A 27,783-nucleotide genomic window follows, 5' to 3' on the forward strand; every position below is an offset into this window, starting at 1 on the left:
ATCATATTTAAATACTATTTTCTTAAAATATATGTATCAAGGTAAGTCTCTCCCAGATACACACTATAGATGGATATGAAAAAGGCAGAGTAAGAGGAAACTAGAAACATGACAAGCCCAATACTTTCTTTTTAATTGGCCACTTTGCTATTACAACAAAATTTCATCATCTCATTATTTTCATAGTTTACTTCCATATTTTACCTTCAGCTCAAATTATGCTTCTTTCTTTAGAACCTAAATGTGCCTCTTGCAGACTGTATATTCATTATGGATGAAATCCACTCCCATGCAGAAGGCCTAGTTAAGCTCTCAAAATAGGGGCATGGGACCAGATTTCAAGAGCTATTTAGGTTCCTAGTGAGATTTACAAAGTGCCTAAACAGATGGAAGTTAGGCCTCTAAAATTGTTTAGGTACTTCTGAAAATCCCGCTAGCCACCTATGTGCATTGTCATGCACCAAAATGGGATGGTCCTTTGCACAGGCGTGAATTCCAACCAGCAGCAGCATTTTCAGATGACATTGACAATCTGTACTGAAGAATGCAGGTTTTACGTATCACAGAAGTAAAACTTCCCAGTTCCTTCCGAATATTCCATTCTGTCTCTCATCTCCTTTTTCTTTAGACATTCCCTGCAATACCAACACAGACCATGAAGTGAGTTTCCATATAACAAAACTCCAGCCAAATGAATAATATTAGCTCCTTGAACTGCAATGAGGACAATACACTCTATGCAAATGTGTACACATCATCCAATGGATGACAAGTCAGACTACATCACATCAACTTGATAGCTAAGAGAAAAGTTGCTCTTGAAACTACATTTAACCAAAGCAAGGCTACAAAGAATCTGAACAGGTACAAAGCAAGCATGTGCGTCCCACCTTCTAATTCACACATGAGTTACTTGTAGGGTCCTATTGCCAGGTATCTGAATGCCTCAGTCTGTAATGTTTTTATCCTCAACACCCCTGTGAGGCAGGGAAGTTCTATGATCCCTATTTTACAGAGGACACAGACAGACTAAAGGCCAGATTTTCACAGATGGTTAGGTGCATGAAGATGCAGATAGGCACCTAATGGCATTTCCAAAAGCATGTAAGCAGGGGATGCGCCTAACTCCTACTGAAATTCAATGCTTTTGAAAATCCCACTAGACACCTATCTGCATCTTTAGGTACCTACCTTTGCAAATACACCCTAGGTGACTCACCCAAGAGGTCCGTGGCAAAGCAGGAAGTTGAACCTTCGTCTCCTGAGTCCCTGGCTAGGGCCCTAGCCACTAGACCACCCTTATCTCCAGGAGGAAATCCTCCAGCATGTTCTCCATACAGGTTACTGCTCTAGAAACCTGAGGGTGTCTGATAAAGTAAGCAAACCCTGGTGAGGGTATTGCACATCACAGTGGGCGAAGCACATATTGGTAAAGTTGCGAATGATGCAGCCTACTCATTTCAAATATTGTATACGGAGCCAGGGACTCTGGTTCGGAAAAGAGAAAAAGGGGCAGCATGGGATGAATGGAACAGAGCCAGCAACAGATGAAAGCATTCATAAAAATTGAATTCAAAGATGGAGAAAGGTGTCCAAATATATTGAATGTTGTTGTTTTAAAATACATGTTGAAGATAACTCTGAGGGGAAAGTTTGACTAAGGCCAGTTGGAAAGCAATCAGTCAAATGACATAGCGAGATATCCAAACAGCCAAAGATAACGGCAACACTTTTTGTTGGCAGGAATTGCGCCCTTTTGGATGCGGACAACACTGCATACTTACATTAAATGGATGGCAGTGTCCGCAGCGGCTGGCTACATACTCTGCAAAGGTTTCCATCCAAATTTAAATTAGACTTCGCCTGCTCTGAACCTGGTGGTTAAAGTTCTACGTCAGGGTTGTGAAAAGCGCTTAGCCTCAGCCACTGAAAGCAGTGGGAGTTTAGCCATTCGCTGCAGTGTGAGCAGTGGTAAGCCAGTGGTGAGCTCTTTTGAAAAATCCCATCCTTAGCATCTTTCATGCCTTTTGGTGCTGCCTGTTTTAGCTATCACAAACAATCACTATTCTGAGAGCGCGCCTCAGTGTTGTTGGGCCTGATCCTGGCATAAGCCAGGCCTGCTTTGCACCACCCTCACAGGACAGCTAGAGATTGCCCCTGTGTAAGAACCAATAGGTGGGATAAAGCTTGTCCTGTCACCCTGCTTACCAGACAAGACCATGGCTAGAGCACACTGCACTGGAGTTCTGCCAGCATAATGGGCCTTTGTGACTTGTTCCAAGCCATTGCAACTGAAAGCAGCCCTAAAGCTTCTCATATATGCACTAGGAGTTTACCCAGCTCCCAGCAGCCTCTGGAATCAGGTGTGGGATGTGGAGGATCTAGCCTATTGACTGTAGAGAACCATTATCATTCTTTGTGCTGTCACAGTGCCTGTCTCAATGAGGACATTCACTTTAGGAAATGGAGATTTTAGTTCCACTGTATATATAGGCATGAACTCAATACTAGTGTGCATATGTAACCCACACACTTCCTGGGTGTGGTGTTCTGTCCCATCTGATGGCACTGAGACCACTCTCTGAGAGAGAGAGAGAGAGAGAGAGAGAGAGAGAGAGAGAGAGAGAGAGAGAGAGAGAGAGAGAGAGAGAGAGAGAGAGAGAGAGAGAGAGAGAGAGAGACACACTGCCCTACAGTCTTAGCTAACAGGCCACTGTCTTTTAGCTCATGCAGTAGAGGCTCATGCACTAAGCTCGAAAAGTCCTTGGTTCAATCCCGCCAACCGGGGGTCTGTCGACGTTACACACAGGAACTTTAAAATACCTGGTTTATTAATGTGCGCCACACTGTGCAGAGGGCTGTTTCGTTCCAGGGCTAGCCATTTCTTTTGCTTTCCTGCCATTGGCAGCTAATGTGACCAGATGTCCCGATTTTATAGGGACAATCCCAATTTTTGGTTCTTTTTCTTATATAGGCTCCTATTACCCCAGCCCCTGTCCCGATTTTTCACACTTGCTGTCTGGTCACGCTACTGGCAGCGTTATCGATCATCAGCCCCTACTCACATTCTTGGACAATTTTCAGCTATGGCAGGGAAAGCAAGTGAGGGGAAAGAGGAGAAATGATCAGGACACTTGCATTCTAGGTCTTACTGCCTTCAAAGCTACAAAGAAGCAGGATCAGATTCTCTGTTGCACTGCGCTTCTTCATTCTCTGCCCCAGCACAGCCTACAGCAGCCTTGGAATTGCTCTAATTTGTGCCACCTGGCAATAATCCCTAAATGACCATCAGCCAACTGAGTGTAGCCAGAGCACAATGAGCTCTGGCTCCTTTTCCTCCTCATGACTGTCCAAATAAGAAACAGTCAGCCTGGATGTGTCAAGAACACATAATGTCAAACTAACCTGATAGCTTTCTTTTACAGGGTACCAAGCCTTGTGGATAGGACAGATGTGGTATATCTTGACTTTAGTAAAGCTTTTGATACTGTCTCGCATGACCTTCTCATAAACAAACTAGGGAAATGCAACCTAGACAGAACTACTATAAGGTGGGTGCAAAACTGGTTGGAAAACCATTCCCAGAGAGTAGTTATCAGTGGTTCACAGTCTTACTGGAAGGCTATAATGAGTGCGGTCCCACAGGAAACGGTTCTGGGTCCGGTTCTGTTCAATATCTTCATCAGTGATTTAGATAATGGCATAGAGAGTACACCTATAAAGTTTGTGGATGATACCAAGCTTGGAGGTTGCAAGTACTTTGGAAGATAGGATTAAAATTCAAAATGATCTGAACAAACTGGAGAAATGGTCTGAAGAAAATAGGATGAAATTCAATAAGGACAAATGCAAAGTACTCCATTTAGGAAGGAACAATCAGTTGCACACATACAAAATGGGAAATGACTGCCTAGGAAGGAGTACTGCAGAAAGGGATCTGGGGGTCATAGTGGACCACAAGCTAAATATGAGCATAGAATGTAACATTGTTGCAAAAAAAGCAAACATCATTCTGGGATGTATTAGCAGGAACATTGTAAGCAAGACACAAGACGTAATTCTTCTGCTCTACTCTGCACTGATTAGGCCTCAACTGAAGTATTGTGCCCAGTTCCGTGCGCCACATTTGAGGAAAGATGTGGACAAATTGGAGAAAGTCCAGAGAAGAGCAACAAAAATGATTAAAGGTCTAGAAAAAACATGCCCTTTGAGGGAAGATTTTAAAAAATGGTCTTGTTTAGTCTGGAGAAGAGAAGACAGAGGGGATGTGATGGCATTTTTCAAGTACAAGAAAGGTTGTTACAAGGAGGTGGGAAAATAATTATTCTCTTTAAACTTTAAGGATAGGACAAGAGGCAATGCGCTTAAATTGCAGCAAAGGAGGTTTAGGTTGGATATTAGGAAAAATTTCTTGTTAGGGTGGTTAAACAGTGGAACAAATTGCATAGGGAGGTTGTGGAATCTCCATCATTGGAGATTTTTAAGAACAGGTTAGACAAACACCTGTCACGAATGGTCTACATAATACGGAGTCCTGCCATGAGTGCAGGGGATTGGACTAGATAACCTCTCGAGGTCCCTTCAAGTCCTATGATTCTATGATTATACAATGCTATTGTGATACCTCCATTGTTATATGCTTCTGAAATGTGACAAATGCTAGAAACCCACAACAGGAAACTAAATGCATTCCATCAGAGATGCTTGAAAAGAACACTCAGTACCCACTGGTAACCGACCCTGCTGTTACAAAGGAATGGCCAGCAGAGAGTAGAGACAAGAGAGTAGAGTGATTTGTACGGATGCCAAAAACCTGTATTCCTAGACAAGCCCTTGATTAGATAGCACCCAGTGGAAGAGGGAAAAGGGGAGGACAACAGAGGACGTATTTAAAAAATATGATTGAGAAAGATGTTTCTGTCATTGAAACAGAATATAACAGAGCAAGAAACATGGCATTAAACATGTAAGCAGAGTCAGGATGAGTTCTACCCTGACATCAGGTGGTGAATTATGATGAGTGTGGAAAAGAACTTAGGGGGCTGATCTTGTTTGCATAGGCACACCCACTCTGCCTAGTATGAGCCCACGGCAGCCCAAAATGGTCACTTTGACAGCTGTGAGATCCCCAATTTCTTGGTTATTGTGGTAGGAGGAATAAAGTGTTGTTACCCTGATTATGTGAATGAAGGACTATGAGACTGTTTTATGACAGAGGGTCTCACCATCAACTAAGTAGCACTTGCTAGACAAGGGACATGGATTCCAAAACCCAGTGAATTGAGAGAGGTTGGGGATAGATGTGTACACCTGCTGGGATGGGGCCCCTTTGAGGGCCTAGCACACCAATTGCACTCCCTTTTCTCTCTCCACTGTTGAATAGCAGAGCTAATTTTGATTCCATTAGGAATCTAGCTAGAGACTGCTGAGCTGAATTCACTTTGGGCCAATGGTGCACCAGCACTGGGGCTCCCCTGCTACAAGCTGAAATCACTAAGAGCTGAAACCAATAAAAGAGTTAAAACTACTGAGCTGAGATCACTGAGTGCTGTGTTAACTAGTGGGGGAGCCTGAAGATCTATAGCTCAGCAGATGGCAGAGCAGTTTGCAGGACGGTTGGAGCAGTGAGCGCAGTGGAGTGAAGCTGAGCAGTTTGTGGGGACAGCTGGAATGGTTCATGGGATGGCTGGTGAAGAGGAGCAGCTTGTGGGACGGTTGGAGTGGCCCACGGAACAGCAAGTGGAGCAGAGCGGAACAGTTTGCGGGGACAGCTGGAGGAGCGGAGTGGAGCAGAGCAGAGCGGCTGGTGGAGCAGAACCATTCGTGATGAAGACTGCAGCAGACCTCCACGGAGAGACGGGGCAGTCGGCCTCGCCCACGGAAGGTGCCCCTTAACACCCTGTGTGCCCCCCCCCCAATTCCACCCAGGTTGGGGGGGGTAAAACTCTGCAGATGAACTTTTGAACTCTGGGATGGCACTGACCAGGGACAGAGACTTTGGGGTTGTTGGACTTTGGGGTGATTTGGAGTTAAGACTCTGAGGGGAAAAGGACATTGCCAAACTTACTTGGAGGTGGGTCTTTTGCTCAAGGTTTGTGTTATGAATCCTGTTTGTGGTGTTTCCCCAACGTAATGTCACATTGTTTCCCTCCTTTATTAAAAGGATTTTGCTACACTCAGACTCTGTGCTTGCAAGAGGGGAAGTACTGCATTATTGAAACGGAACCTCTGGATACTGGCCCTTGTTGCTGCCAACTCAGAGCGGCAGAAGGGTTACAGACAGATGGACTTGGAAAGACTGGTTCATCTCATGGGTCACAAGACACAAGAACATGTAATAAAAAGAAATTAAAATTATCTGTTCCTCCTCAACTCCAGTGCTGTGGAGACGGCTTGTGTAAAAGTTGCTATACTCCCTGGGCACTCCTCTACATTGGGGTATCTGCAGTAGGAAAACTAACGCAAGAGTCTATGGAGGTACAGGAAAAATAGAATTATGCACTAACTGAAACCATAGGAACAGCCAATAGTTACAGTATATGGCGTTTTTGCATTTGAAAATATGTTTCCTTTTCTCCTTTTTCCCTGCTAACTAACTGCATCCAGTTCTCTATTAAATCATCAACATAAATTTTTGAACACCACTTAGACCAATGTGCCTGCCCTCCTTGAGGTCCTCCTCTAATTTTATAGTAGCTCAATCTAATTTCCTCTCTATAAATATGTCAACCTGTCTCTTAAACACATTGATATTTTCTTCAATGACCTTACCTGGCAACTCATCTCAAAATCCTAACTAGTCTGAGAAATAACTGTTTAAAATCACAGCCTCATGGGGTTATATTGATCTATGCCAGTTGAAGATCTGACCTGCAGATTTTGCTTATTTTTATGATAAGTTGTGTTCCTTAGTTTTCATAATTAAGGGCTCAACCTTGGAGTACTCCTCTAATCACTGAGAATTTTTAGTGAGCAAAGATTGCAGAATTAGGCCCAAAATAGTTAATGTAAATGCTAAAGTTTCATTCCTTAAGTATGATCTGGTATTCAGTGAAGCAAATTGGTTACAATATTAGATTTCATATTTGCAAACCCATTTTGTAGTATTCACTCACCTCTGCTCAATCTTATTAACTGCTGGTTCTATAGATTAGCACCAGAAATGTTAGGTTTGTATGTTTATAAAACTTTCATGAAGGTTTTGTTGCAGACTTTATTTTATATAATCTACTACTCCTCCCTCGACCCACCCCTCTTTAGCTATGAATAGAGCCCTGCGCGGATACAAAATTTGTATCTGCATTCAATCCCCGATCCGCAAAAATGATCTACGGATAGCCACAGATTGGCAGGGCTCTAGCTATAAAGGCCAAATCCATCTTTCTTCCTGATTTTTAACACCTTCTCCATCAGCCCCTCTATTGCACCTTTTCTATCCTGGTATTATTCTGAAGACGCTTGCTAGTATTTCATAACTGGCCAAATTTTGTATACAATGTATGCAGTTTTCATCCCAAGATCTTGCCTTACAAATATTTACCCTGTGCAGTTTTCTACAGATGGACATAAACTATTTGTGTTCTTAGCCTCTGTTTGCCAGAAGCTGGGAATGGGCACCAGGAGATGGATCACTTGATGATTACCTGTTCTGTTCATTCTGTCTAAATCACACTGCATTGGCCACTGTTGGAAGACAGGAGACTGGGCTAGATGGACTATTGGTCTGACCCAGAATGGTCATTCTTATGTTTGAACTATCATTAAATTTTTAGGAATGACAATAAATTCATCCATAATGGGGAAGGGGGATGGGGGAAAGAGAGGTTAAAATGGATACATGCACATGGTCTGAAATCTGCTGGTTCCAACTGAATGCAAAAGTTGCTATGCGGACTGTCAGAACAAAACAAAACAAAAATACTGTAAAACATTCACAATAAGGGTGTTTGCTACCTGAGCTACATTTATTCAAAAACCAGCACTCTACTGGCAGAAAAAGTAGAAAAATGGAAATGACTGGAAAAATATTAATAAAACTTGACAGCAATAACTTTTAAGATGTTTTATCCCTCCCTCCTGCGTACATAGCTTTTGGAGGAAGAGGAAACAGAAAATGTAACAAGAGACCATTAACACTTTTTGGGGGGTGAGGAAGGGAGAGGGGAGAAGGTTACCATCACAGTAACTTACAGCACTAGATCAGTGTTAAATGTTTTGTGCAGGATACAGTCCAAAGAAAATCTGTTTTCCTCCTCCCCACTAGTTGTAAAAGTGCTTGAGTAATTAATTTATACTTTCTGAGCTGAGTAGTTACTTGTATTTTACACTCAATGTTCCCAAGAAATCCTTCTGGAATGCACTAATTAGCATTTGATATGGGAACTGCAGAAGGTCTAACATACTGCTGAAGAAAGAATGGATCATGAATATAAACTAAGGAGACAACCTACGCAGAGATGAGTCAAAAAAAAATCCAGGAGAGAAGTGGCAGCAGCATAGACAAGAATTTAAAGAAACAATGCGACAGAAAGCAAAATGTTAACAGATTCTTTGAAGGTGGGCGAATAGTAATAATATTTTGCACTTTCACAAAGTTTTTCACCTCAGACTATCAAAGTATTTGCACCACTCCAAAGTCGGTATCATTCTGATTGCTTTGCAAATGGGAAAACTGAGGTACAGAGAAATGCCCAAGATCACTTAGTAAGTTAATGACTGAGCTAGAAATAGGGCCCCGACTACCAGAGTCCTAAAGCACATTTCTTCTCCAGTGGTTGAGGCTAGTGTAATACCCTGAAATTATCTGCTGACTAGGATTTTGGTTTCACACTCACAAAAACAGATGATATCCCTCTATAATACACGTGTATGTCTACTACTGCCCTCTAGTGAGCAAAAAGACTTTCAAAGGATTAAAAACCCTATGACTTACAACAGCCAAAAGACCTTATTTAGCTGAAGCATTCCAGACCTGTGTTTATGGAACCAAAGGTCCTGGGGTCTACACTAATACCACGTGGTTCTCTATGAATGAGTCCACAGATGCATTATACCGTGTCAGGATATTTTGAGAGTTCTGATACATTTCCTGGTGGATAGCTGGCAATGCTGTATGTATGCAGTGTTGTTCTAGTCGTGCTGGTCCCAGGATATTAGAGAGACAAGGTGGGGGAGATAATCTCTTTTATTATACCAACCTCTGTTTGGTGAGAGAAACAAACTTTTGAGCTTCTACAGAAGAAGAGCTCTGTGTAAGCTCAAAAGCTTGTCTCTCTGACCAACAGAAGTTGGTCCAATAAAAGTTATTACCTCACCCACCTTCTCTCTCTAATGCTGTATGGTAGTCAATAAACCTCTTTGTTCTTTACAATGATCTTTAGTTTACTAACCAAAATCTCACAGTATCATGGAACCAGTATACCAATAAATTAGCATACAAAGTTAAATGACAACCACATGGATAAAAATCCCATCAATTACATGCAGTAAATCATCTCCTAAAAAATGCCAGCTAACAAATCACAGATGTAATGCAATGTTATATCTTATATTATTATCTGTTTGCAGTTGGTTTGTCTGCATGCTACAGTTAGTACTTTAGGCCAGTCGATATCATTGTGGTCTTACCACAGACAATTAGGACATGAATGCTTTTGAAATAGGATACAAAATGGCTCAACTATGAAACTACAGAGAGCTAGGACCACGCACTTCCACCTTGTGGCCAAATACTCTTCATCATGGAGAAGGGACACTGTGTTCTAAAACCAAAATTTCAGACTAAAAGAAAGATGAACAACTGAAGCGTGAAAAAAGAACAAGAATCAAACCAAAAACAGAGTGTTTCTGACCAGCAAATTACAAAATAGGCCACATTATTTTCACCAATAGTACTTACTGAGATTACATTTGAGGCTGCAGTGATTCAGGATATGAAAAGTAAACTACATATAAAACCAAACTGAGACCTAAAAAATGTAAGTAGTGAAGCCAAAATTTTAACCAAAGGCATCAGGAAATCAGTCATCACTGAATTCTGTTATTTGGAGGCAGTTAATAAGAAGAACAGAAAGATGACCAAATGCTTTCAACTTCTTAAGGCTTATTTTCATCATCTCCACACACTGTCCTGCAATTGATAGAAACATTTGTTTCTGTGAAGCCGCCTTTAAATTTCTGGGCTCTTGGAAAAAGCCCCAAGAATATATTTGTATCAGGACTTGGGAGCAGAGCCTGGAGCTGGAGCGAGGAGCAGCTCTGGAGCAGTGGATCTGCAGGTTTTTGCCTGGAGCTGGAGCAGAGCCAGAGCACAGCTCCAAAGCCCTGCTTGTAAGCATGAGAATTATTTTTAATGTATCCTTCACTGGCTCAGGGATGTAAGTAAATAAATATTCTGAGAAAAAAAGTAAATCAGTTGACATTACGGTCACATATTAATAACTTTAAGAGAAAAACACCTTTGAACACACTGAAGTAGAAACCAGACAACATGCAGATTGTGAAGATGGGAAATTTTGGTTAAGAACAAACTCGAAAAAAAACGCATACTACACATTCATATATACACCCAAGTCCGACTAGCTTCTATCCCACAGTCTTAATACAAGGCACAATTCATTGTTAACCTTCACCTTGTGTAATCATTTACACAGTGCAAGGTGGATATAAAATACTACCAAATCAGAATGATAGGATTTTACACTAACTTTGTGTCAGAGTAAATAAATATTCAGAATATTGGTGATTCAGGCCTCTGCTATCCAGTCTCCATCCCACATTCCTAATTTAAGATTTCCCCCCGCCCATGTTAGACAATGAGTATTTATAAGTCACTGCAGTATTTTGTTATTTGGTTTATCTGGGCTCCCTGTGATGGGTGGAGATCTTGAACTATGTGTATGTAGCTTGCTATGTAAAATGATTGGGATTTTGGAAACAATGTTCACAACTTCTTTAAATACATAGGCAAACAATATAGAGAATTGAGATGTTCCCAGACACTAAGAAATGTGGCATTTAAGATGCCAGCTAGCTGTAATACTTGTTCTAGACATGACTCTACATTATGTAGGTGGCAGACTAAGGTTAAATTTATCTGGTGTTTCCTGAACAATATTTCCATATTTTTAATTTTTGTTAAAAATTCTATACATTTTTTAAGTTTTCTAGGTCTATTGCTTCTTTTAAAAAATTCTCTAAGTGGTTAATACAAATTTTAAAAATTTAACTTGACCTTCAAGTTTATCATCTGGGAACTTCCTTAGTTTCCATGGCATTGTCAAGGGAAAGTATTGGCATTCCTGCCATACGAAACCATTTATTCTCCACCAGTGGTTAAAAGAAGTGGATAAATTAACCTAATTCCCAAATGAAAAGTGGGTAAACTCAGCTGTGTTAATTAGCATAATCTCAATCTCCTTCCCCAAAATTTCTTCAGTACTAGATAAAGCAGACAGCCATCTTAAAATCTTTCAGCCCAGCAGATTCAACTCCACTAGGTCTACGAACACAAAGCCTCCTTAAAAAGTTCTTTAACTAAGCTGATTCTAAGGATTTCAAAGGAGTCCCCATTGGGGCGTTAGATGTTCCAGAAGAGTCCCTATGTGGTGTAGAAATGCCCAGGAGGAAGTATAGCTTTCTGTAGGTGGTGCAGGGGAGGGATTATATCTGAAGAGAGTTGTGATGTGGTGTTGGTGAAACGTTTGCATGTGTGCTGGAAGAGATATGGAAGGACAGTCCTCATTCTGCTTTCAATAAATCTAGTAATTTCTAAACTCCACAAGAGTCTATGGGCCACATTCTCACCTCAGTAGAACTAGACCAATTTACACCAGCTGAGAATCTGGCCCAATCTATGGGAGGCTTAGAAATTCCTGAGAAATCAATACAGGGCTCAGGTTCCATAAAAATCCATGTGGGGATCAGAATTTCTGCAAAAGTGAGTGTATTTGCAGCACTGCTTTATTCACTGGATTTCAGTGGCAGCTAATTTGGAATCAGCTAATCTGTCTCCCAGTTTTTAAACTGACCCTTCAAAACAAGATTATCTGATAGGTGCAGTCAGTATAACTTATTTTGATTTCTGGGAAAAGGCAAAGATTAGCTGACAATCTGGCAGATTATACTGATTTACAAGTCTACCTAACAAATTCAAGTTTCCATTCTATACAAACATGCAAAATTCGATTTTCTTTCAAGCTCTGCCTAAGTTCTTTGCCAGTCTAGCTCAAGAGTCACCAAAAATATAGGACATATGTATTTTATTACTCAATACGCACTGCTATACTCATGAGTCACAACCTATCCTAATTAAAACAAAAAACAGAAACAAAAGAAACCCACACAAAAAACCCAGTTCCCAGGCAGTAACATTGGTCCTAACCATGACGAATGACATTCTCAGTTGTGGATAGTGTCAGCTTTATAATAGGTCTGTAGAAATATGTTCCTATCACCTAGTATCATGGGAAACATGAAACAGCTGGCCTTCTGTGCCTTGCCTAACACTGGTCTTGAGAAAATTCTTTTAGGTTATTGACACAAACATGAGGTCTGTGCAACTGCTTCAACTCCATGAGCCAAATTCAGCCTTGCTGACCTCAATGGAAGTGCATCATTTATATCTGAACAAAAAGGGTTGTGAACAAAGACTCCCGGTTTTCGTATTTCTACTTCAAAATCTTGAGAGGAATACTAATTTATTTAAGGGCCAAGTGTCACCTGAATGTATCCATCCACCTCCCCACTGAACGGAATATTCAGGGCCTGCTAGGATGTTCCTTACTTTGGTTAGAAAATTCTCTGTTGATATAATATTCATATCGTCCATGTCATGCAAATTAACTGTTTCCCCCATCAGCCACATTAAGGCTTCAAATTCAGCCAATTCTATTGAAACATGTGTTTAAATAAAATCACCTGAGGAAGCAGTCAGCCATATTGGCCTCCTGAGAGTTATGGTCAAACCCTCCACAGGCAGCTGACAACCATACAGCTATAGTACCAGAACATACATATGTACATGTGTGTGTGCATGTGCGCATTGAGACTTCTCTCAAGACAGCAACAAGGATGAAAAGATAATGATGTTCTGGTGGGAGAGGCCACAAGACTCTTTATGGAAGGCTGTGGGGAGGTTCAAACCTAAATTTGTAAGACTCTTGGTTCTCCAGATGACTTTGAAAGATTGAAGGCAGAGCCTGGGGTTGGTGAAACATCACTTTGTGGGGGAGCAAGGCTTCCTGCTGAAGTTTTAGTTTGAGCCTGCAAGAACAATTGGCCTTAGGCTACAAGTAACTTTGATAATAGATGAAGTTTTATTACTAGGATTCACATTCAGGTTTTCTTCAGAAAGGATTTGTAGCAGGGACAAAATGCCAAATAGCTCCAATGTTCAGTCAGGACCATAAAAATGGAGCATTTGTATTCAGATCTAAGGATAAAGCATAACCCTAATACTAAAGTCATCAATCCATTACAACTCCTTTGAGTGAGATGGAAGAAATGGAGCGGCTGGGTTTTAAACCTAGATCCTGTAGCTGTGCACAGAAAGGGTGTTGGGTTTATGCCCCTTGTTTATTATCAGAAATCTTTTAACAGTAGGGTCTGATTTCTTATGGCCTTGCACCTTGTATGATCATTTACACCTCTTCAAAGAGGCTACCATTGAGATCAGATAGTATGTTACTCCACTTTACACAGATGTACCTGGCTACACACAGTGGAAAAATATTAGAGATTCAGACCCATAACATCTGAGATGTGTTGGCAAGAAGACTGAGAGGAACAAGGAAAAAAATGTATTATACTGATGAACATTATCAAAAGAATACATGATAGTGTAGGGTGGTGTGTCAGTTTTACTGGCATGAATTTTTGGATGGCTACATTGGCTGGGAGTGACTTATACAGTTCATCCCGAACTAACAAATAATGAATGCTTTTTCTTTCTCCACTTTGTGCTCTACTTTCCCAATCTTTAATTTGCACAGTGGCCAGTACGTCCTGTACAGGCAGTTTCAAGCTTCCCCCAGAGGGTCACAGATAGATTCCCATGTGGGTTCTGATCTTTCAGAAAAATTTTGAAAAGAAAATAAAAAGACAATGAGATTGTAAATCCAGAGCACTGGGAGGTGGGCCCAGCACCTGAAATGACTTTCAAAATCACTTTTTAAAGTCAGAAGTTAACGATGTGCCTTTAAAAAATTGCATACAACTCTGCTGCTATGTACTAAGCATTCACTTCTGTAGGTGTTCTGTTTACTTAGCCACTTTAAGTGTTTATCTATGGTGCCAATGTATAGATTTTTACACAGAACAAGACCTTTGGCCTACTGCTGTTCAGGATATTATTCTAAGTTTGAAAACACAAGGTCCCACTCTGATTAAGTCAATTAAATCAGCATTTGCAATAAAAACAAAGGAAAAATGCAAGTACTTGGGTTCTCAGATTGGCAGGAAAGGGAGAGGCTACTGTGCCCATTCACATATCGTGTATATAGTTTATTTTGGACAGGTGCCATAATGTCCGTTTCAACCCAGGATCTAGATCTGATCTCAGTTCCCCTCTTATCGGAGTGGGAAGAGGTGGTTCAGCATGTTACCTGGATGACATGAAGAAGAGGGGGGAGGGATAGCTCAGTGGTTTGAGCATTGGCCTGCTAAACCCAGGGTTGTGAGTTCAATCTTTGAGGGGGCCATTTAGGGATCTAGGGCAAAAATCTGTCTGGGGATTGGTCCTGCTTTGAGCAGGCAGTTGGACTAGATGATCTCCTGAAGTCCCTTCCAACCTTATGATTCTATGAAAACTATGGCCCAGATTAATTAGCATTCTCTACCTGTACTACAGATATTTTACAAGAAACAAAGAAATAGAACATTAAAAACCATTATGAGAATATTTGGTGCCACATCATGAAAAAAAATGTTACGTTTGATTTGATGAAAAATGAATCAGAAATGTGAGCTGCATTCATACTGATTTGCAGCAGTGGAGTCCGCATTCATTACTGTAATGAGCACTGCATAAAGCTAATAATCAACGTTTACTACAGATGTCAAAAGGAACCCAGAGGCAAAGAGGAAATACATGCTCTTGCCAGCCCTGATCAAAAACCATCATAAAACTTCTAGCCCAAAAACGACAAGAAAGATGCAGTATTTCTTTTGCTTCCTACTACTTCCTTCCATGGCAATATATTCTGGCGTATTTATGAAGTTCTTGCATTAATAGGTTTAGACAACATTTAAAAAAATTAGCATCACATGCAGCAACTCCTGTAAATACTTCTTTGTATTAATACCTGCTTTATCTTGAAGGAATACTAGAACAATTGATTTTTATCAATATGGTCAAAGCTAAGATTTTGTTTAGGTGGATAATCAAATCAGGCAAATAGCCAGCTATGTCTGATTCCTTCTCTTCATAGTAAGTCATTTCAACATCAGTAATGAGTAGGGTAAGGGAAAGGGTTGTATATGAACGATTCCTAATCTGAAATGCAGTTGAAACACCAGAAAAAACATTGTCCGGTTTCTGGAATTAAAGTAAGGCAAACAACAGTAGAAGTCTACCTATTCTGCCAAATTAAACAGGTAACAATCCCTGCTTCTCTTAGAAAGACAAAAGAAGACTGGAGATTTATTTGATTTCATGCACGTATGTGTTAGTGAGAAGGAGAAAACAATGTTTCTGGGCCATTTTTATATGATGACTCACTATTCTCAACAAAACATCTATGCTGTTTAAAAAAAAAAAAAAAAAAAAAAAAAAGATAGAGGCCTTACCTTCTGGTAACCGGGAAGCAGCATGAATAGAATTGGGGTCTCCGTCTTCTTCAGGTTGGTAACGATAAAGCGTCTGGGACTGCTTTTGGGATGCCTGACTACGGTCTTCTTTCAGAGCAATGGGAGGGGATGTTGTGGGACTAAATTTGACCTTGGGGAAAGTATTTCCTCCATGCTTTTCATGGGAAGGTCTGTGACCATGTGACACAGTTACATTTTTCTCTTTCAGAGCTGGAGATATACCGCCCCCCTGCTCTTTATAATCTTTTCTCATGTGTTTTCTTGGTTTAGGGCGAGCATATCCTTCTTGGTCATGTCTCCCTCTCTCCCCTTGTTTCCCCTTTGATTTTCTCTCTGATTCTACCGCTTGTGTGGGCATCTCCATCGTAGCAGTTGTTTGCTCCTCAGGAGCACTGCTAGTCACAGTTACTTTTTCACTCAGAACCTGCACTGTGGGTGCCATTGTAGTGCTTGGGTCTCTCTTTTCTTCTTCTTGTTCCGTTGCACTGTTAAGTTCAGGGCGGGGAATAGGAGTGTGAGTGTTGACTCCTACAGCAGCTTCTTCAGCACGTGTAACAGGTTGAGTCAATGGTGGGGAAGTAACGCTGATTGTGCGGTACTCATAATCCTCACTCTGTTCTTGGCCAATGCTGTCTTCTTCTGTATGGGCTGCAGAGTTTCTGTGTTTTGTCGGAGGTTCCACCTGAGTGGCGTCTCCTTCTGGTGCCTCTTGGTCATAGCTGTATGGATCATCATAGTGCCTCTCCGGTTCGTTCTCTTCGGTATCCGTTGGGCTCTGAGGATTTAATGTGGATGCACCACAGTCTGGGAGCTGGTAGCACATGAGTTCACCTCCAGAATTTGGGCAATGGCAAACCTTGCATGGAGGAATATGGAACGTATGGCCTGCTACATACTTCTGACCTTCATGGAGGCAGCCTATTCTTCCACACTGAGAGCAGCCATCAGCTGGTAGTACAGCATCAATACAGTTTGGGGGCAACTCAGGGCAAAGCATAAACTGGCAGCTGATCTTGCCCCCTCCCTTGGGACACGAGCATTCAGTGCTTCCAAAGTCCACAAAATAAGATTGCCCTTCAGGTACTTTGCCATTCATAAATCCCACATTGACACAGTCATAGTACTGGTAGCCTTCACAAGTACAACCATGTTGCAAGCAAGAGGCACAGCATTCACCAGGCTCAAGCACCTCTTCAATACAGTTCTCCAGTTGCTGGCACTCCACTCCTGTACAATCCTTCTGAGCATATGAGATGCCACTCCAAATGAGCACCAAAAGGACAGTGCACAAACAGCTCAAATGAGGGACTGTGTCTCTATCCATAGCCTTTCTAAACAAATAAGGCACCAATCCAGTTTTGCTCATCCTATTTTTTCTGGAAGAACTGTAGGTTCAGCTCTCAGTCTGCAATATTTTCCTGAATTCTCCTTTTCTCCTAGATCCTAGGTTTATGAAAGAAAACTCTGTTAAATGCTGTACTCAGCACATATCCTGTTAAACATTAGAAATCCTTAAAAGTTGGGATACAATCCAACATCTGGAAACCCAAGTATAAAATTAATCATAATGTCTTCCAAGCATTTCAGGCACTAGGCTTCAAGTTGCATGTTTTTCCTTCTCTCTCTCAAGAAAAATCCAAGATTGCTTTTCCCCCCTTTGGTATCTATTCATAAAAAACAGAGTAACATTAAAAAAAAATAGCCCTTTATACTTCAGTGGGCTTTGTTAAGTTATTTCTTCTGGCTAAACAAAGGTAAAATACTTTGGGCAGATAATAAGCAAATTCACAGCTCTTCCTTTGCAGACGTCAGTTTCAGATATAGAATCTTTATGTTTTAATTACAAAGGATCAAATCCTGGAGATGTAACTCAGGCAAAACTTTGCCTGATTAAGGACTTTTGGATTTGTCCCTGTGTATGTAAACCCTTAATGTGAGGGTTTTTCTCCATTAACTAAATACAGTGACATTTTGCTGACAACGATACTTTTGTCTCTGGAATGCTTATAAAATTCAAGACATAAAACTTGCATTACATGTCACTGCAGTTATGTGTAAACATCACATTATCAATTGTGCATATGTGAACCCCTGTTGTACCTATCATTTTAGGGGCCAGATCCTCTGCTAGTGTAAATAACCATCCACCACTGAATTCAGTGAAGCTGTGCCAATTTACACCAGCTGAGGATCTGCTACAATGTGTAGCAATGTAGTTTATTTGTGACAGCGCCCAAGTGGTTTTGGCTCAGCTCCCCAATGGTTTGAAACCAATGAGCAATAGGTACCTAAATACCTTTGAGGATCTGGACTCTTGTGACTTTAAAACCAAACATTCTAGAGTAATCAGTATGTAAAGCATTTGAATCTAAGATATTAATACCCATTAATGATTAGTAAAACAAACATATCACATTGGAAATTTTTAATAATTTTGACAGTGTGCTGCAGAATGATTAATTTAAAAGTCAAAGCAAATCAACTGCTGACAAATCACAAACCATACAAACAAATTATTTATGGTTAACATGGAAAGTAACATAATGCAGAATAAATCTGACTTTAGTTTGATTAGTGGAATTAGTGGTTCAAAATGTTTTTTATTTTAAAAAAGTTGTCTGATGGGGGAAAAGTTTTCACTCACAGCATCACCAGGAACAATAAAACAAGCAGAAAACAGGAATTCTGCCAAAAAAGAAAAATTTCAAAAGATTATTTCTCCCATTTATACTGGGTTTCCAGCAAGTCAGCTCAGAGGTAATGCTGGAAATCGGCCAAAATGTGGAAAAAGCATGCCTGTCCTGATAAGATATGAACCTTTTATCATATTTAGAATTTTCTGTAGTTCTGTATTACAATTTGAATTGCTAGACTACATTACTCATTAATATGATAATAATTCAGAGTCAGATTAGTGAAAACTCCAGTGCTATGATATGAATTCAGTAATGGTACAAAGGACGTTCCTGTGATTCAATGAAAAATACAAATAGAAAGAAAGTGGACCATTGTATTCTAAGAGATCCATTTACTGAGAACCACTTTCAACCTTGGACACATAGGAATAAGTAGCAGAGTATTCACTATGCAGTTCCTGAATGAATTCAAACTGGGTTCATAAGATTTAACCACTTCATCATTTATATATAAAGCCTGCTCTGCTCTTTCGGCAGCTCTTTCAGGTAATATGAATTTGCAACTGATTGTCTGATTTAGACTGCGGAGTAATACGTGGAAGAAGAATTAAAGATAAGCCACTACTGAGAGGCTTTAAGGACAGAACTCTAGTTATCAGATTCTTACAGTGGAATATCCAGGTTATAACACCTCAGCACATTTAAGTCATCAGGCCAAATTTTCTGCTAGTAGCCAATATGCTCACTCCACAATGGTCCATTTCCCCCTCTCTAACGTAAGGCTAACTTTACAGATGGTCTCAAGCATACTGCTGAACTTTGGGGCAGCTGGGTGTCAAGTCATAACTTCTCAACTTAGGCCAATCTATTGAAGGCAGAGTTTCTATGTTCAAATGTTTCTTGGTCCAGAGAAGGCAAATCATGCAATGCCATATCGGTACCAATGTGAGTATGGGATGTCCTATCACTCTACAGTAAGGCTGATAAGTCAGGAGGTTAATAAGGGAATAGAGAGCCTCTCACCTCTAGGTTATCGGGTTGAAAACCAGTGCAGCTATGTAATGATCAAGAGTTGTTACCGTCTACACTGACCTACCTGAAACTGGAATTTCCACTGGAACTGTTTCCCTTTCCAGTTCCTTTTGGGTGTTGGGGGGGGGGGGGGGAGAGGAAGAGTATTCTACATTCCTTATTCCCTCTAAACCCAATATAAACAATAAGCACTAAGGAGCACTTTTGTTCATAATCTCAGTAAAGCAATGAAGCACTAAATCTTACACCTGGTCTCTCCAAGTCAGGGTTGAAGCAGATTGGTGAGAGCAGTGTCAAGAGATACACACTGCAGTCACCTGTCCTTCAGAGTATCTAAAACACTTTACTCACTGTAAGGCTGTCAGTCTGACCCCTGTAACAGCACTAAAATTCACCTCAGCTTCCACAATAAAGGATCCCTCAGGCTGCACTAAAAGATGTATTGTGCTTATATATTTTCAGCCTTATATTAAAATGACTAATGATACTTGTGTAGCAATCACATATTTATAGTTGTTGCACCAACATATTAAACATGACAAATGGAGCTGGAAAGCTCAGCGAATATCACACAGTGCAACTTGCCAGTGCAGTATAACGTTCGCCATATGCTGTCCATTGTTTCCTGCCTCTCAAATGTAGCATATGAGCAGGCTCACTTCTCAGGCATAACATGACCCTCCAAAGAGAGGCCATAAAGTTTGTTTTTTTGAAGTGAGTAGCACAAAACTAGTTGTACTTCATATCCAGCATGCCTAATAAATTCTTTAGTGGTGCATTAACCATTAGTGGATCTCTTCCTGCATGGTCATCTTTGCTGACCTGGCTCCTTTCTATAGCTTTCAAAAACACTCCAGTTTCCCAGAAAAGAAAACCTCTTGACTCCACTTGTCTCCATCTCCAACCTTCCCTTGCTGTCTACTTTCCCCTCTTTCACTTAATCTCCTTTGATCCTACCTGGAAACCCTGTAGTCTCATCTTAACCTAAGGTGCTTTTCTGTCTCCTTTGCTATCTGCTGTCTGTGACACAGCTGTTCTCTCTTTGCCATGGTCTTTCCTGGCTTTAGTGCTTTCTTGGTTCTCTTCCTCACTCTCCAGCCACTTCAGAAGATATTTCAATTTCCCTTCCCATTAAAGATTCCTTTTCCCCCTCAGTTGGGTCCCTCAGAGTTCTGTCCCTAGTTCTCTTCTCCATTTACACTTTATCTCTTGAGCACAACCTCTCATCTCTTATCCAATCACAGCATTGTGTCCATGATCACTCTGACTCCTCCCACTCTAGTCACTTTCACATTTCTAACTAACTGATTTCTCATCCCACACACTCATATCAAGTTGGTTAAAGCCAAATTTATCTGCCCCTTTGAAATCCTCTGTTAATAACCACATTATCCTCCCAGTCGCCCAGGCCCAGTCTCTCTCTTTGATGCCTCTGTGTCTTTCTGGAGAGAGAATACTTTTAGATGAAATATCTCATTTCGCTCTTTTAAGCTGCTAAATCCTCTTTATGTTTTCCCCTCGTTGACTAACTATCGGTTTTCCCCCACCCCAAATAAACTTCCTTAGTGTCCATACCAGATAGGTCTCTACTTCTGCATCTCAGGCGGGGGGGTGGGGGGGTGGGAAGAGAGAGAGAACCCAACCATTGAATGAAACACAGACTCATGTCTGTTTTGTTCAGCTGGGAAAAATGTGTCTTACACTTGTTCCAAAGAAAGGGTGCATATCCTGTATAATCCTAAGGAGTTTGTGTATAACTGCTTTGGGAACTCAGCCCTTCCTGGAGACAAACTGTGTTGTGGAGACAGTAACTAGTTTAAATGCATCTCATGTTGTTATTGTGGATAGGGTGACAGGGATGTCCTGATTTTATAGGGACAGTCCCACACCCTGATTTTTCACACTTACTATCTGGTAACTCTACCTGTAGAAGGGTGTAACGACTGACTGGAGAAGTTGCATCATCTCAGTGGGTGTGAGGCTTTCAGAATTTTGACAACTACTTTATGATTTCAATAATTTATTCTCCACAACTGTGATTGTATTTACATTCACTTAAATGCCCCTTTTTGCAGCCAGTGCACTAGAGAGGGGCCCTAGTGTAAGTGAGAGAGAATCAGGCCCCTTTAGATCTTTCACTGCGTCTTATTAACTTCATTGACATTTACTGCTCAGAGTTTGGACTGGATGTCAGAACTAATTGAGCCCCACACACATGAACAAAAATCCCTCCAATGACTGTATTTGAGCTTCACAAAATTCTGCAGCAAAACCACCCAAATCTCACCCACAGGCTTGTACACCGCTTCATGACCCAGAAAGCTTGGTTATTGTTTGTTTGTTTAAATATATCTTTTGTGCAATTTATTAAAATTTACAGATCCAAATTCTGCACTGATTTTTTATTCCATGTAGACCTATTGGCTTCAATAGGATTGCACTGGGCAAAAGGCAGAACAGAACCTGGGTTGCCACGCTAATGCGCACAGTGTACCACATAAAGGAGATCCCAGTTAATATGGGCACCAAAGACCTGATTCTCCTTTTACACTGGTGAGAGTTGGAGTAACTCCACTATGAGAGAGACTGAAACCTCAAGGGGTTGAGTTGCCCATCAAAAGCAGCCTAGCCTCATAACATAGGGCAATGCCCACAATAACCCAACATTCCAAAGGTGGCCGTTTTTGCAAAAGGAATGAGCTCATGTGAGCAGCAGGGATATAAACTCTCGGAAACTAATCCCCCACTATCCCAACTAAAACAATGGACTATTCATAAGGTCTCAGAATTTAAAATGACATTCTAGTATATTACCAATTTAAGCACTAAAAGAATACCTTAAATTCATTTCCATTATTTTACAATCAACGTTAAAGAAAATGTTTCTTTTGGCAGGAGAATGTTATTCATACTGGTAACAATTTTTCTCCTCAAATTCATAACAAAGGAAGAATGAAGACATTCTAAGGAATACTGGGGGTGGGGGGAGGGAAGGCAAGTGCACATGTGGGATATATAAGCATTAGACATTGGAGAGAAGGACAGAAGAGCCTTTTGAGTTAGGAAACTGGATGGACAGATATCCAGGATAGGACATTCAAGGCTAATGTCAGTATGCAGTAGAAACTATAACTAGAGTTGGTCAAAACACAGAATTTCCATCATGTGGGAAAATCTGAGAGTTCAAAATGTTTCCTCCTGAATGAGGACAAAGTCAAAATCTCAGAATTTTTCATTTCATTAAACATTCTAAATGTATTTCATTTCAACAAAGCAAAAGTGTTTCATTCTGACAATATAATAAACAAATTGAAAATGTCTTGTCGAAAATTTGTAGATCAGCTCCAGCTGTAACCTTGAGCTAGTCAGTTTATTTAAGGTGCTCACAAATGACAGGAGGCCCATTCCTTAAGAGGCTTCCTCATACAAGTTATTTTGACTTATGCATGTAGTCCCATGGACTGCAATATGGCTACACACAACAAAAGGATTACTCGGGTGCACACAGTGCTGCAGGATCAAGGGCTTGCTTTTAAATGTTTTTATTGGAAAGAAGTATAGCCAGCATATAGATACAAAAAATTGTATGATATACATGCACTAAAGGGGAAATTCACCCCTATGCTGTGGGCCAGTACACAGTCTATGCATCCCTTAATTCCCACTTGAGCCCTATTTTGAGGATTTAAGAGCCGTTCAGTTGGCAGACAGCCCTTTTCATCCTAAAGGAACTTATGAAATGATCTATTATCTATGGCAGGTTTGGAAATAATTGTCCTTCCCTCATGTGCTCTGTTGACTGGGCAGCATATAAAAACTTGTACTCTCATAGCCCATGGTCTGTGAATAAACATCCAACCATGATATTAAATTTTTTTTGAAGAGCATTCAAAAAGGTGCAGTAATTTGGAAAGCACACACTATACAAGAAGTCTAAATGTGTTTTCATATGCTATATACTTTTCTACCTCTTACTTGTTGGCTTCAACTGCTAGCAGTCAAATTGGTAGCTGTCAGAAACACAGACAGCAGGAGAAAATGAGGAGGGAAAGATCAGTCTAAGAATACTATCCCTTAAATGCAAGAAAGGATGAAAAAATAATTGGGGGGGAAAATTCTTTTTTTTTTTTTGCCTGAGGAGAACAACCCTGAATCCAGTTGCTCCAGAGTAGACTGTGCCAGCTAAAGGATTAGTTCTTCCTTTCACACCCTCACCCTCTAGAAACTTGTGATCTCACCAAAAGCTGCAAGAGAGAATTCATGACTATTCCACCCTGTCTCCCCAGGTGTAACTGAAGAGCTACCCAGAATATGAATGAACGGCAGGAGAAATGTTTGTTGTAGTTCTCGTATGTAACATACAGTATACAAAACCCTAGCTTTTTCCTTCTGGAACTACTGAAACTTGAGGTGGATCTGAACCGTGAACTTTGGGGGAGGTGTGAAACCCCAACAAAAATCTGGATCCAAATTTTGTAGCTTTGTTCTGTCTCTCATTGAAAGTAACATGCCTTATATTTAGCACTTACACTGTCATCAACTCATGAGTTTATAACAAGTCTTGTAATATTTGGAATTATTCTCAAAGTCCCATCTCCTGGGGGCCTATGATTAGGTGAGAGGCTCAGCTTTCTTTTAAAAAAAAGACATATGTTTCTAGCCCTGGTGGCAGCAGAGAAAAGCTTGAAATCATGACCCAACTAAAACCTAACGGCTCCAAAATTAGCATCCCCAAAATCTTTAAAAAAAAAAAGGAAAAAGAAAAAAAAGAAAAAATCTCATGATTTTTTAAGCCACTTACAATTGTTTGGGGCCTGACTCACGATTTTTAAATGCATGGGCTTGACAATACTGCAGTTAACCCACACAGGAAGAACATTTGAGAGCCTTATGGAGCTTCGAATAAGGAATGTTTATACTGCAATCTGGAGGTATGAGTGCAGCATGTGTAGATATACCCAAGCTAGCCTGAGTAACAATAGCAGTGACGCTACAGCAATATGTACCCAGGGTCCTGGGCAGGCAGGGCCTCTGTTGTCATGGCTTCTCTGCTATTATTACTTGAGTTAGGCCAGGCGTGGGTCAACTTTTTGGCTTGAGGGCCACATTGGGGTTCTGAAACTGTATGGAGGGGTGGTCTAGTTTATTAAATTGCTCCCAGTAGTAATGTGCTACGTACAGCTGCCAGGCCTGCTGCTCTGAGCAACATGGTAAGGAGGCAGGGAATACACTAGGCCTGTAGTGTATTAAATTGCTTCCCATAGGAATGTGCTACTTGCAGTGTAGTACTTACTGCTGCCAGTCCTGGCGCTCCGTAAGTAGCACATTCCTACAGGGAGCAATTTAATACACTACATCCCTGGTGGCTCTTACAGGTGTGCTGCCTGGCAGGAACTCGCAGCCCCACCACTGAGAGCGCTGGCAGCACGGCGAGGCTGTGGGGGACCGGGGGCTAGCCTCCCCAGCTGGGAGCTCAAGGGCTGGGCAGGAGGATCCCACAGGCCAGATGCAGCCTACGGGCCATAGTTTGCCCACCTCTGAGTTAGGCGGATCAAAGCTAGTTTGGGTATGGATACACATGCTAAAGTCTCACCTTTGAAGTGTAGACATAACTTAGGTCACTGGAGATATTAAAAGTGCGAGGAAAGTTAAGGTGCAAGACATGCAAAGCAGAACTGAGAGTAGATTCCAAGAAAGAGAACCAGACAACACACCATCTACTGTAATTATTTACCCACTTTGTACCGATGTTATGGTGCTTAATTAATGTTTTTAAAGTGCTTTGATATGCTCAGAGGAATGTGTGGCAAGATCAGCATTACTATCTGCCTGTCAACCAAATGTGGGCCAAATTATTTCAGAGGAAGGTGGGTCCCTCAAACCAAGTTTTTGGAAACCTGTAACGAAGTATTACAACTAATCAACCAATTGCTAGACTGTACTATGATGCTTCTCCAGGAAGTGCAGCTTTGGAAGCAGTGTTTGCAGTCATGAAGTGAAAAGCAGCCCAGCCCAAAATATACCGTAGGAGAGGGTGAGGCGGCGGGGTTGTAAGCCACAGCTCAGGTGCAATGTTTCAGTACTTCCCCTCTCTGCAGCTCAACCCAAATTAATGAAATGAGTATTTGCCTCACCTATAGAGAAATTCACCTGTCACTGAGGGGTCGTGGAAAATCCTCAGTGCAGCAAATCCAAAAAGGGACTCAAGTGGGATTGTGGGGAGCTGCAAAGAGAGACCTGCATAGGAATGTGTACATATGTGATGGGTGTGGGGCGACAAATGCTCACCACACCTGCAGTGCAGATGGAGGAGCTGGGCTCTGCCTCAACTCCCTGTCACCCAGCACACCAGGGTGATTTGTGGCTCAGGGAAGGGGTTGCTGTGGGGCTAACGGGTGCAGCTGAATCACACTAATTCCAATGCTATGGGGACCTCTCCAACTATACAGTTTGGGGCGAGGGGGAGATGGACACAACTGGATTTTCCTCACAGAAGCACAAAAGCACATGAGTCTTGACTCAGGAAAACCTCCTTGTTCAGGATAGCACTAAAACACATGCCTTTCTGAAATGGGGCTATTGTGCTTTACAAAACCAATGAAACACAAAGTTCCTAACAAGATGACCAAGATTCAAATTCCCACAAATGCATCCTGAATACAACCCACTGGATACATTATATCAGTGGACCCCAAACTGGGGGGTGCAGAGGAACATTTGGGGGCAGGGAGGAAGCTCCACACAGCCCTGCTCCGCCACCAGCTCTGCTCCAGCCCCAGTTCCCTGCCATGGCTCCACTTCTGGCCCCACCACCAAGTGAAGTCCCAGCCTTGGCCCCTGGCTCCAGCCCTGCCCCAGCCTCAGGCCCCAACCACGGCCAGGCTGTGGCTCTGTTTCCAACTCCGCTCCTAGCCACAGGCCCGCCCCCAGCTGCAGCCCCATCCTCAGCCCCTGGCTCCCAGTCCAGCCCTGCCCCCAACCACACTGGGGGGAAGGGGCATAGACAGGATAAGAGGGGGCGCAAGTTAAAAAGTTTGGGGACCACTGTATTATATCCTGGAACACCATTGCATACAACCTGGCCAGGTACTTAGTCAGCTCTGACGTCGGAAATCTGCTTCATTATTCATCTTTGAAATTAAAATAAATTGGTTAAATTTATAAGAAAGAAATTATCCAGTCCAGAAAGTTGAAGACCACCGTCTTTGCGCTTAAAAACCCCTCTAATTCCACAACACACAAATCTGGAAGAAATAAAAACAAATTTGACAAGATGCAGCCAACGCAGCCAACACAAACTTCTCTGTGCTCACAACGTCCCAGTTCAGTTTCCACAAGCAAACAGAACTACTGTGCTTTCACAGTGCACATGAAAAATTCAAGAGAAACTCCTCACCACACAGACTCCAACTGCACAACACATGTGCAGAATATTCTACTATATGTAGGCAGTGCAAATTTGGCAACACTTATTACACAGATGCCATAACAAGCATGCAAAATTAGTTCAACACCATGCATGTAGGGGTGTATGCAATCAAGATGATACTCACATAGCACTGAGAGGAGTGTAGTATAAAAATGCATATAGGATTAACTAAAATAGTTTAGAACACTCAGGAAACTATGGGCCAAATTTTCCAGAGTTTTGCCTGAGAAAGAACGACAGGAGGACTGGACCATATAGGAAATTTTTCTGTTAGGCAAAATTAAGTTATTCAATTTGGCCAGGACACAGGCGTTTGTACCCCTGTTCATGTAGGAAGTGTTTTGGGATTCTGCACTTCTAAAATTCTTTGTGGTGCTCATACTTTGCTCCCCTCTCAATTTCCAATCTTCCTCTGATACAAAGTCTTTGTCTCCTTCCCTCACTCTTCCTTCAGCTGGCATACAAAGAGTTTCTAGTCACTATCTTCCTCAGAAATTTGAGAGAAAAAGCAGCAGTGATCTCATGGACTGTGGCATGCACGTTTTGAGAGTTTCCCTCCAAGCAATTAAAATTATTACAGTGCTAATTAAAACTACTCTTTGAAAAATACTTATATGAAAGGATTTAAAATAGCAACAGTACAGTACTCCTAAGGCATTTTGAACCTAACAGCCCTAAGCATGTAGAGATCTATGATGCAGGAGACCACCTCCATTCACTAGGGAACATGTTGTTCTAAAACTCAATATAAGCATTAGATGGAAACCTGTCTAGTTTCTTTCCAGCTATATTGGGAAGTCCTGCTGGAACAGTTTTTAACTTTATTGAGGGAAAATACTGTGAGTGACTGTTCAGCGAAGTTCTGGGGTCCTCTGCCCC

At 41.4% G+C, this 27,783-nt stretch overlaps 1 protein-coding gene across 4 annotated transcripts in view; it reads right to left on the bottom strand.

Annotated features, from left to right (window-relative positions):
- Positions 1 to 27,783, bottom strand: part of FBLN2 (fibulin 2) — a 192,338-nt gene that overhangs the window by 126,487 nt on the left and 38,068 nt on the right. For 3 of the 4 annotated variants that reach the window (XM_050957737.1, XM_050957739.1, XM_050957738.1), the window contains exon 2: positions 15,787 to 17,250. In XM_050957737.1, coding sequence (XP_050813694.1) covers positions 15,787 to 17,173 — 1,387 coding nt within the window. In that variant the 5' untranslated portion in view covers positions 17,174 to 17,250. Of the gene's footprint in view, positions 1 to 15,786; positions 17,251 to 27,783 lie in introns of those variants that run through there. The other variant, XM_050957740.1, reaches the window with a different exon arrangement.

Source organism: Gopherus flavomarginatus, chromosome 6, assembly GCF_025201925.1.
Source record: "Gopherus flavomarginatus isolate rGopFla2 chromosome 6, rGopFla2.mat.asm, whole genome shotgun sequence".
Classification (NCBI taxonomy): domain Eukaryota; kingdom Metazoa; phylum Chordata; order Testudines; family Testudinidae; genus Gopherus; species Gopherus flavomarginatus.